At 27.3% G+C, this 11,944-nt stretch overlaps 1 protein-coding gene across 1 annotated transcript; it reads left to right on the top strand.

Moving 5' to 3' along the window:
• Window positions 1-1,369: 1,369 nt before the first annotated feature.
• LOC130676083 (NPC intracellular cholesterol transporter 2-like) lies at window positions 1,370-9,961 on the top strand. The gene is made up of 3 exons (XM_057482074.1): window positions 1,370-1,608; window positions 9,297-9,601; window positions 9,771-9,961. Exons 1-3 carry the CDS (start codon window positions 1,521-1,523, stop codon window positions 9,852-9,854), a joined length of 477 nt encoding a protein of 158 aa, XP_057338057.1. The 5' UTR covers window positions 1,370-1,520; the 3' UTR covers window positions 9,855-9,961.
• The last annotated feature ends 1,983 nt before the right edge of the window (window positions 9,962-11,944 follow it).

The following is an 11,944-nucleotide window of genomic DNA, read 5'->3' as shown; positions in this document are numbered from 1 at the left end:
CTAAATTAAATTCACGCTTTCTTGTGAATATTTTTTAATCATTTCAATACAAATTTTTGGTTTTTGGGAGTTACAAGGAAATATCTACATTTTTTTTTTTTGTTATATTGTAATTTTTTTTTTTTATAATCTGAATTATTGTACATTTCTTTAGTTATAGGTTATACCAAACGAATTTAGAATTATTCATTAATATTTTGAGTAAAAGAAAATATGATTTTTTCAAGGCAAAAAATAAAAAAAAAAATTTTTAGGTTTTTTTTTTAACCCTGAATATTTCATATCGCTTCGAAACCTATTATGAAATAACAAAAGCTGGAGGATTTTTTCTTCTTCATCAAATTTTCAGGACCTCGTCATGCTTTATGATCTTACTGATATTGATTTTAAATTGATTTTTTTCTTTTAAATAATATTGTGTGAATTCACTGGTCTATCATCAACAAAGTTCTGACAATTTTTCCGTTTAACTGGTTGCTTGAAAAAATCCTCTTAAACTCTTAAAGTAGGTTCCCTCTTTAAAAAAAGGTCAAACAATCTTTTAAAATCCAGCCCTACGCAATGATGACCGCATTCGTGGACAATAATTATTTTTGTTGTAAACATAATAGTTTTCATTTAATTTAGGTTAATGACACAACTTAAGACCACTCCTATTTTAACGTTTTAACGGTGAAAATTATGTTGATTCATATATTTAAATAATTATGTTAAAGTTTAAATTCGAAGACTATTTATTTCTTAATTTTTTTTACAGTTTAAGACAGCTGTAAATATTGAGCAAACTAATTTATATTCAATACGTTTTTTTATTTACTATGAAATATAAAATTAAAAAATATGACGGATTAAATAAAATAAATGTTTAACGTATAGACGTTGTAAAAATAAATTTTCATATAAATCTTTAGTAAATATTTTATATTATAATTTATACAGAATTTAACATGTACCCCAAAAAATACCTCACTAAAAAAATAATAGCTTTTAACGAATCTACAACTGAGGGATTCTTTTTTATCAGTTAAAAAATATCTATTCAGGTAGAATGGGACTAAGAATTTTAAAATTTAGAGGCTAACTTTAGTCATAAACTTGTCAAACATGATTTTTTGTACTTAAAAGTCGATAAGTCTCTTCTAGTTTTAAAATATATATGTATATAGTTTTTTTTCGGTTAGCCATTAAAACTGTCATGTAAAAAAAAAAAAAAATTCACTCTTTAAATAATATAGATGAATATTACGTTAAAAAAAAATATGTATATTTGTAATATAACTAAGGTATCTTCCCTCTCTCTATCTTTAAGATAATCTATCCCTACTTCTTCAAAGTATAATGTAGCCTCAACATATCACATCTATATAAAGTACAGTCAGTGTCTAGTAGCATCACGTTTGCTCAAACGTCATTACGACTCGTAGTAGACGAGAGTGAGATCGGTCGGGATTTCTCCAAGCATTGGTGTTAATAAACTAGCAATTCTACGTTTACGCAGAAGGCAAATTACTCCAACGAAAATGCTGAGAACCATATTTCCTGTTATTCTTTCATTACTGTGTCTCACTTTCCTGACAGAGGCTGTTAGTTATGATCAGTGTAAAGACGGTATGTTCTTTTGTAATTAATTATTAGTTGTATTTATTGATTCACATATTTTTATTTTCCTCATTAATTAAAGCTCGACTATTGACGTAGACTTTAACAAAAAAAGTAAAAAATATATTAACCGTGTTTCACTATTTGAGTGGAATAATTTAGTATATATATGACCGAAAATATTCAATTTATATATATATATAATTATTTTTGAAAAAATAATTAACATATATGTGAATTTAATTGTAATTAATAAATAACTTTTAATGTATATGCATGTATATATTTATAGTATGGCAGAGTATGTAATAATCGCATCATGTTTGGGTGGTCATTATTATTAATGAACTCGCACGACCTATCTAGTTATTGTCGTTTTTCTGTGTACTACACTATACTGCAAACTTAATTATAACGCTTATTGTGAAAAGAGCTGCGTATAATCGCGTGCTTCAGGTTACGCTAGGCTTTGTTTTTAATTTTTCTTTTTATTAATTGTTTCGAACAACTAAAACCAAAAAAAAATCGTGTGCACTGAGATAAAAAAAAATTAAATTCAAGTAACCATGTTTACTTAACTCATAATACTGAAAACAAGAAAAAATTTACTACATCGAAGTATAATATTTCTTATCTTTATAACAATTGTTTGAATCTACTCATAAATTTCTACAGACAATGCATTTTTACTAAAATTAAGAAAATATTTACTAAAATTAAGAAAATATTTACTTGGCACTATTTAAGTAAAATAATACTTAAATCAAGAAATTTTACTTGGAAATATACACTTTTTTCTCTCAGTGTGATGTTGTGGAATGCCAGATAGAAACGAAGTTCCTTCTTAAAAAAATATCAATTTCAAGTTCTATTCGAGGTATAAAGAAAATAATTATTCGGGTATACATTTTTGATTATTATTTTTTTATCTATAGGTGTGTATGCTGTAAAGAATAAGCATACACACTAGATTGGGCCAAAAAAATCGACTATTTTTTTTTTTTTTTTTTTCGATACTGTGGAAATATTATTCCTGATGACAAAAAAAAAATTATTGTGCAAGTTTGAGCTCTTAATATTGATATTAAGAGGTGTATCGTTACGACTTTTAGTTTTTTTACAGAAATTTCATTTTTTACCTAAAATTCGTAAATCATCGATCTGAAAAATTTGAGCAATGTATAGTCTTAAAGGAAATGGAAGTCCCTACAAAAAATCTCTCTTAGTAAATTGACTTAAAACGAGCCGTTTCCTTGTAACCGTGCCTTAAACATTGATTTGTTGTTTGAATTCTTTCTTTCTATTTTGGATTTTTGTAACTACTAGAAATATTAAAATTTTTTATACTCAAGATACACATTTATGAAGAAAATTTAATGCTCTACAAAAAAAGTTTCTCAACATTTTTTGCTAAATTCACTCCTTCGAAAGTTATTCAAGGTTGAAAAGTTGAGTCAAAACGAGTTCAATAACCTGAATAACTTTCGAAGCAGTGAATTTAGCAAAAAATGTTAAGAATCCTTTTTTGTAGAGCATTAAATTTCCTTCAAAAATATGTATCTTGTCTAAAAAAAATTTTAATATTTCTAGTAGTTACAAAAACCCAAAATGGAAACAAAGAATTTAAACAACAAATCAATGTTTAAGGCACGGTTACAAGGAAACGGCTCATTTTACGTCAATTTACTAAGAGAGATTTTTTGTAGGGAATTCAACTTCTTTTAAGAATCTACATTGCTTAAATTTTTCAGATAGATGATTTACGAGTTTTGGGTAAAAAATGAAATTACTGTCAAAAAACTAATAGTCGTAACAATACACCTCTTAATATCAATATTAAGGGCTCAAACTTACACAATAATTCTTTTTAGTCATCAGGAATAATATTTTCGCAGTATCGAAAAAAAAAAAACAAATAGTCGATTTTTTTGGCCTAGTCTAATACATACCTATACATAGTGTATAGCCCGGGTTGCAAATAGCGCATTAAATTTATAATTGCATTAATGCTTCAATTAAATTTTTTTTTATATTTCATAATCCAAAAACAACAAATTAAAATTGATTTTTTAATTTTCTTATTCAATATCTTTGAATTGAAAATAATTTTTTAATTTTTAATCCAAAAATGTTGGATTAAAAATTAAATTTCAAATTTTCAATTCGTAAAGTAGCGTTAAAATGTAATGGCTTAATTTTTAAATCTACGTTTTCAAATAAAACATTAAATAAAAAATTTCAATTCGGAAAACCAGATTAAAAAATTTATTTCTAATCTCTAATTCCATATTTAATAATTGAATAGTAAATCAAAAATTTTAATTACCCATAGCTAAAGGGGATTAGAATATTACATTTTGTTTTTTTATTTTCTATTTTCGAATAAAAAATTAAATAAAATATTTTTAATTCTGAACATCGGATTGGTGTCGGTTTAACTTTAAATTCTCTGTTTACGCTGAAAATTATTCAAAAAATTTAATTCTCAAATGTATCAATTATGAATGATCTTTTTATTTCGAATTCTATTATATCTGACGATCAAGAGTAAGTTTAAAAATATTCAAACTTGAAGGTCAAGTAACACAGTATTCTTTCCTGTTATAAGTGCTGTCAAATTTTTTGTCTTGATTACTTATTTGATTGCGTACCGAATCTGAATTTAAAAGTAATTTCCAATTTTTGATCCCATGTGTTTGAATTAACAAGTAATTTTTTAATTTTTAATCCCACGTGTCTGAATTAGAATTAATTTTTAAAATTTTAAACCCACGTGTCAATTTAAAACTAAGTTTTTAATTTTCAATTTCACTTGTCTGATTAAAAATTAGTTTTTCGATTTTTAATCCCACGTGTTTTTATTTAAATTAATTTTTCAATTTTTCTATTCAAGTTGTTGAATATTTATTCAAAAAAATTTTTTTTTAATTTTTTTTTTTATATGAATAGTTTATTGTAAATGAAAGAAAAATAACGTATTTACGAAATAACGGATGGGGAAAAAAAATTTGTTAAAAGAGTTAGTGTAGTTTAAAATTTATATCAATCATTTTTTAAGACGATATTTAAATGAATAGATGAGATAATGAAATTGTCGTTACGAGTTTGAAAATGAAAGTCGTAGATCAGAATGAGAAGGAAGCAACAAGTTCAAGGCGAGCTATTACTAAGTTTTGCACGTTTATGGTGGTAGAGTAGTTGAATCTTGAAGTTGGCTGAAATGGGCCGTAAAGAAAAAATTGCTTACGGATAACTCGGGTCAAAAAATTAGATCTGTTTTAAAACAAATGATAAATTCGAATATTTTTTCTTCAGTTAGTCATTATCCAGGCCAATATCAGACTTAATTTCGTATGATATTTAGTCTGTTTTAAATCGGGTTTAGACTAAAAACAGACTTTTCTTATTATAATTATTGGTCTATGTTCAATTGTTTTTAAGGACAAAAACAGACTTTATTTATTATAATTTTTAGTATGTGTTCAATTGTTTTTAAGGACAAAAACAGGACTTTTTATAAATATAAATAATAATAATAATAATAATAATAATAATAATAATAATCTAGAGTTATAAATTTATTTTAATTTTCTTGGTATTTGAAACATACTAATGCGCTTCTGTAATAAGATGTCACACGGAGAAAAATGCTGGCTCGAAACCTACCAATTTTTACAATGCTGTCGACCAAACTGCAAACAAGAAGTGAAGCATCCAAAAAATGATTATGCTGTATCACAATACTTATTACGCGCGAGAAACTTATCGATTAGCTTTAATATCAATTACTTTCATACATTATAATAATTTTGATGCAGCATAATAGTTTTTTATAAGAGCATAGTAATTTTTCGGATGCTTTACTTACTGTTTCAAGTTTGGTTGACAGCATTGTAAAAATTGATAGGTTTCGAGCCAACATTTTTCTCCGTGGCACAAGAATTTTGATGTTTTCTAATGCCAAAATATTTTCGATTTTATCCAGTAAATAAGAAAAATTTCTTGACATTTTAAGAGTTGTTTTATCACTTTTGATAATTTCATTATTGGCATTTGGATGTTTTGCTTGATAATATTGTGGTTAGTTTACACGTAGAAAATTGTTCGCTTAAAGTTACTGTAGCTATTTTGGTAATGGTCTGATATGTTTGAATTCGTGAAACTGAAAAAAATTTCATACATTAGCAAAAAAAAATCATTTTCTTTTTTATGTAACATTTTCGAGTGAGTAACTAACTTTATCGTCTAAAAGCAATACATCACCAGACATTTTTATTTCACAGCAAATTTCGAAATTTCGTTTTTATAAAGGTTAAAGTAAAAAAAAAAATGGTTAAAAAAAAATCTGTCTATCGGTTGACCCTGCGGGCCAGCCCCAAAACTTCCCGCTGTTTTCGAGCTCCTTGAGCTCGAGAAAATTTTTATGTGTACATTTTCAAGCTCTTCGAGTTCGAAAATACTTTCGTATGCCGTCGTTTAAAAAAAAAAACGTTTTTCACCATTTTTTCTCCAACGATATCTCTCAAATGAATTGACCGATTGAGACAGTTGAGGTGACAATCGACGCGTTTTATCAAGTTCTAAAGCTGACCAAATTTTGAAATTGATTTATCAAGTTGTTTTTGAGAAATTTCCAAAAAACTAAATAAAAATTTTTTTTTTAGTTCTTTCGTTTTCGGTTTCTCTTGAACGAATGAACCGATTTTGATGGTTGAGGTGGCATTCGACGTGGCTTATGGAGTTTTAGAGCTGATTAGATTTTGGCATCAACCTACCGAGCACATTGAAAGTTATCCGAAAAAAACATCGTTGAAAAAATTTTATTTTTGGAATATCTTCGAACGCACCCTACCGATCAAGTTTAATTTTTTACAGCTTTCAGATATTAACAAGCCGCGTCGAATGACATCTTGACGATCTAAATCAGTTCATCCGTTCAAAAGTTACAGACATATACATACGTACGTACATACATACACTCGGACATCATCTTGAAATTAGTCAGAATAGCTTCCTAGAACCTCAAAACGTCAAGATCTGATAGAAATTCGATTTTTAAAAATCAAACCGAAACCAATAACTTCCCAATGTTTTGAAAATTTCCAATTTTCTTAGCGGGAAGTTAAAAAAATGAATATTTAATTCAATTTTTATCTTCAAACTTTAATATAAAAAAATAATCAGAAATTGCCTTCCATTTCGAATGATACAATGCTCTTTTTTTTATTAACAACATTAAATGATCACTGTAGAATTCGTATTACAAAAAATGTTAAAAAAATAAAATACTACTTTTTTTTTTTTAGTATAATTATAGTTTAAATAAAGTTAATGGCACAATAAAAGAATGTTGGGAAATCCAAGAGTGTTCACCTCAATCGCTTATTTTATTTTTTATCATTACTGTTATTTTATGTTATTTTTTCCTGGATAAATCATAATAGAATGTACTTAAATGTGTTCAAAATCACACCAACTTTTTGTCTTTATGTTATATTTCGATCACTACATAACATTATGTAATTCATCGTTTGGTTTAAATAATATTATCAACAAAAAACGAAAAAACACCTTTTTTAACAGTTTTCTCGGATGTTTTATACATTAATGCTCTGAACTGAGCCGAAACTCATTTAAATCTTTATATTAATCACTCACATTGATTCCTGCTTAGAAACATTGATTTTATTGGACATAATCGTGAATAAAAATTTTAAGAACTCTTATTATTTATTAACCCTCGCAGATTCGGGGTTACTGTGAAATCACAGTGAAATCACAGTGAAATCAATTTTACCGTAAGTTTACTGTGTATTGATGGTAATTTCATAGTGAATTCACAGTAGTTTTGTGCCATTTCGTCACTCTGGTTATATAGTAATTTTACAGTAATTTTATGGTAGTTCCATAGTGATTTCACTTGTGATTCTTTTGTAGGTTTAGAATTAAATTACCATACTTTCATGATAATTTTACTGTCGATCAGCTATCGATTTATGGTAACCCAACAATGGTAACACTGAGGCTTTATCATGGGTTCACAGTCAGTTTATCGTGATTCCACTATGAATTCACTGTGATTCCATAGTAATCTGATAGTGTTAACTCTGTGACTTTACAATAGTTTCACAGTCAGTTCATAGTGGTTTAACCATGAATTTACCGTGATCCCATGACAACCTAGTAGTATTAGCACTGTGACTCTATGATATTTTCACAGCAAATTATTAGTGTTTTCTCCATGATTTCTCCATGATTTCACTCTACTTTGATAGTGATCTGATACGGTACATCTATCATTAATCCAATTTCAAAATCAAAATTTGAATTTTTAATGTCATTAATCGATAGAAATGGAATTAAAAAAAAAATAATATCAATTATTTCATAAATGCTCCTATAATTATTTGTAAGTTTAGCAAATATTTGGGCACATATGTATTTTATTTATTATAAATTTGACTATTTTAGGAATTTCCGAGCGAAACTTTATCTGTAATTATCCAATTTAGTTAATTTTATAAAAGCTTAAGACGGTAAAATTCTTCAGAATTATGAAAAAAAATAAATAAATAAAAAAATTGAATAACTTTTTTTTTTAAAACTGTATAAATTGAATTTAAACTACTGCAAAAAATAAAGAGAACATCATTTAGATTAATATTTCAATAGTAAATATTTATTATTTATCATAATTTAAAATAAAATATTCTTAAATTAAGAAAACTTGATGATTTACAAATGAAGGCAAAATATAGGATCTCAATATTGCCCCTAAATCTCGATGAAAACTAAGCAGATCCAGGATTAAATGATTAAGAAATCACAGTAATATTACTGTCAATTCACAGCGATATTATTGTGATTTCACGAAGAATCTATAGTAAGACTGCTGTGAAATCACTGTATGATCACGGTATTATTACTGAGAAAGCATGACTGAAGCACTGCAGATCCAGTATAAACTGATAGTGAAATCACTGTAAATACACAGTTATACTACTGTCAACTTACAGCTATACTACTGTAAATTGACTGTTATGCTATTGTGATTCTACTATGAATCGATGGTGAAATCATCATAAAATTACCATCGGATGATAATTATCACACAGTAAGCAAATGGCACAAAGTTACAGTGATTTCACTGTCATTTCACTATGAGTTCACTATCTTTCCACTATGATTTCACCGAAATTTCACCATGATTTCGGAGTAATCCCGAGTCCGCGAGGGAAGGCAGGATTCTAATTTGAGCGCTTGAAAAAAAGGCTTTTTTTTATGAATTTTTAACGCAATTATGAATAAAGATATACATGTCGGGTTTGTTAGGCTTAATTAATACACAATTGAAATACATTTAAAAGAATTTCATTATATATTTCATATACTTTTAACATACAAAAACATCATTCGAATACAGCGCCTGAATTAGTAGGTGGTCTGCCCTTGAGGTTGAAATTTCAAAAATGAACAATTTGAAGTAGAGAATTTTTGAATTGTTAGATCCAATATAGTAACCGGCTGAACTAAAATTTTTAATGTACATGCAAAAACAACAAAATGGTGGCGAAAAAAAAAGGAAAAAATAATTGCTTTATTTTTTTTTTCGCGAGGTTTTATTATTATTATTATAATCATTTTAAAACAACTAAAATATATAGTCAATTATAGGTCTAGTGTATTTATAATTTCAGCAAAAGATAATCACAGCATTCGATCATTAACAATTTCAAATTGTGAGTCAGCACCATGTCCACTCAAACGTCAAACTTCGGTGATGGTTGAAGAGACATTTGTCGCTAAAAAAAACGTAAAAAGTTTAACGACTTCAGTTTTTGCCAAAGTCGCTGCATTTTGGCTTCCATTTGTTAGTGTACATAACAAAAACGCTTGCGACAACATCTACAACATGGATGACAGTATAGCTGGATGCCCGTTAAAAGCGGGTACTGAATACAAATACAGAAATGAGTTCCCAATTTTATCAATTTATCCTACGGTAAGAATTGAGACATTTTAATTTTTATTTAAAAGTTTCAAATAATTATGTATAATTTTAATAAAAAAAATTAATTATTAATTTATTTTTTACATAAGGACAATTTCGGAATTTATTTTTCGACCGTTTTCATAAATGATTCAAACTTAAATTTATTATTTTTTTGCAGTTAACTTTGCCTGTCCAGTGGGCGTTAAAGGATAAAAATGATATTATCACGTGTTTCCAAGTTTATGTAAAAATAACAAATTAAACATTGTCATTTTGTATTTATAAATGTTATTCATAAAAAAAAGAGAAAATTTTTTCTATCCATTTTGTAAAATGCATATAAAATCAATAAAAATACATTCATTTTTATCCAGAGTATTAATTTAAATGTCAATATAATAGTGACTAATCGGCTTTCAGTGACCTTTGTGCGATTTAAAAAATAGCCTTATGAGTAAAATACGATTTTTATATTAATTCAACGAATATGCAAACACTGTTGAAATATCGGGAATTATAATAACCACAAACTACCGATTAAAAACATTCTACACAAATTTAACCGTTATGTTCTTACATTAGCCGTCACATTATTACTTTGTTTAAAAATGTCAGTGTAAAAAAGTCTTGTAAATAACAAAAATATAAATAGTTAATGCCTCCGATTATCCTATTCTCCATAAAATTCTCTTTAAATTGATATATTTATTTGGTGCTGTAAGATGGACGGTGGTGGTTGCTTAGGGTCATCTAGGTCTTAAAGTACCAGGTATGGTACTTTATGCACCGTTAAGATATCGGTCTTTGAGAGCTTGGGTTCAATGCCAACTCTCGAATTCGGCGAAGTCCGTCCGATTATCCTATTCTACATAAAATTCCCTTTAAATTGATATATTTTTATTAATCGGAGGCATGGTGACCAACATATACGAGTAATTATTTGTTGTTACTTTCAAGCATCGGATTCTCGAATTTCACAATACATAAAATTCAAGAGTGCACAGTTCAATCGCTGACTTGTAATAGAAATAATCTAGCACGATAAATAAATTATTACATTTACGATATTTTATTTTTAACTGATATTTTTTCACTTAATCAACCCGTGACATCCTCTGACTACTTTATTGGAAATTTAATAATTCTACAAATAAAAAAGATATAAGATAGCCACGAATATGAGTGTAGTGAAGTAATTAATTATGTACACTAAACAAAAAATTATCTTTGTTCAAAGAGAATTATTTTAAGTCAAGAAAATATTTAGGAAGACGGAATATATCTTGATTAGAGTAAATTATCTCTTAATATTGATTATTTTGATTGAAAAAGTTATTTTTTCGACTCAAATGGGTTAAGGTTACCCGGGAAAAAATGATTTTGCCTAATCATATATGATTATATATGTTCATATATATGATCATATATGATTATATATAATCATATATGAAGTTATATATAATCATGATTATATATGGGGTCATATATAATTATATATAATTATATATGACCCCATACATAATTAGATCTGATCATACCTGGCTGTTATAAGCCCATATATAAGTCTATATATAATCAGATCTGATTATATATAAGTCTATATATAATTAGATCTGATCAGATCTGATTATATATAAGTCTATGTATAATTAGATATGATCATACCTGGCTGTTATGACCCCATATATAATCATACATAAGTCTATATATGATCAGATCTATTTATTAGTAGATTTCATAAAAATCTAACTATTGTATTTGTCCTCATGATGGAATTTTCGAAAAATTTTGCTACCTCTGAACTCAGCTCGATGAGCTGAGTCAGGAAATACATTCAGTTCAAAAGTTTATATATGTATTTATATATATATATATATATATATATATAATATAACGCGCCGTTCTCCAACGATAGCGTCCGCAATTCTACACCGATCTTAATGAAACTTAGTATACTTATTCTATGGACGATTACCTTGGATAAGTTCGAAGATGAGCCAATTCGGCCAATAAGTTTAGAAGTTATGGTTAATTGAAATTTTGTAAAATTTTCAAAAAAAAATTTGTTTGCCGCTTTAACTGGATGTAACTTCTAAACGGAAAGAGATAGCTTATTTTCGTTTGTTCTATGTGAAAGCTCGTCCGATTGCCTACAATTTTGACTATACAGCTCATTGATTGGACCAATTTTTCTAGTAGATAAATGATTTTGAACATTTACAAAATATTATAAAAACTAATTTTATGCAGGTTTTCACTTTGATTATAGCCACAATTTCAAACCGATCACCTTGAAACTTAGTATACGTATTTTGTGGGTGACTACCTTGTTCGAGTTTGAAAATGAGCTCA

This window comes from Microplitis mediator, chromosome 10 (genome assembly GCF_029852145.1).
Source record: "Microplitis mediator isolate UGA2020A chromosome 10, iyMicMedi2.1, whole genome shotgun sequence".
NCBI lineage: Eukaryota > Metazoa > Arthropoda > Insecta > Hymenoptera > Braconidae > Microplitis > Microplitis mediator.
This window is presented reverse-complemented; position numbering and strand designations above follow the sequence as displayed.

Coding starts and splice junctions, on each gene's coding strand:
- LOC130676083 (XM_057482074.1), top strand. CDS start 1,521: ATGCTGAGAACCATATTTCCTGTTATTCTTTCATTACTGTGTCTCACT. Junction 1,609..9,296: donor TTATGATCAGTGTAAAGACG/GTATGTTCTTTT, acceptor TTATAATTTCAG/CAAAAGATAATCACAGCATT. Junction 9,602..9,770: donor TTTTATCAATTTATCCTACG/GTAAGAATTGAG, acceptor ATTTTTTTGCAG/TTAACTTTGCCTGTCCAGTG.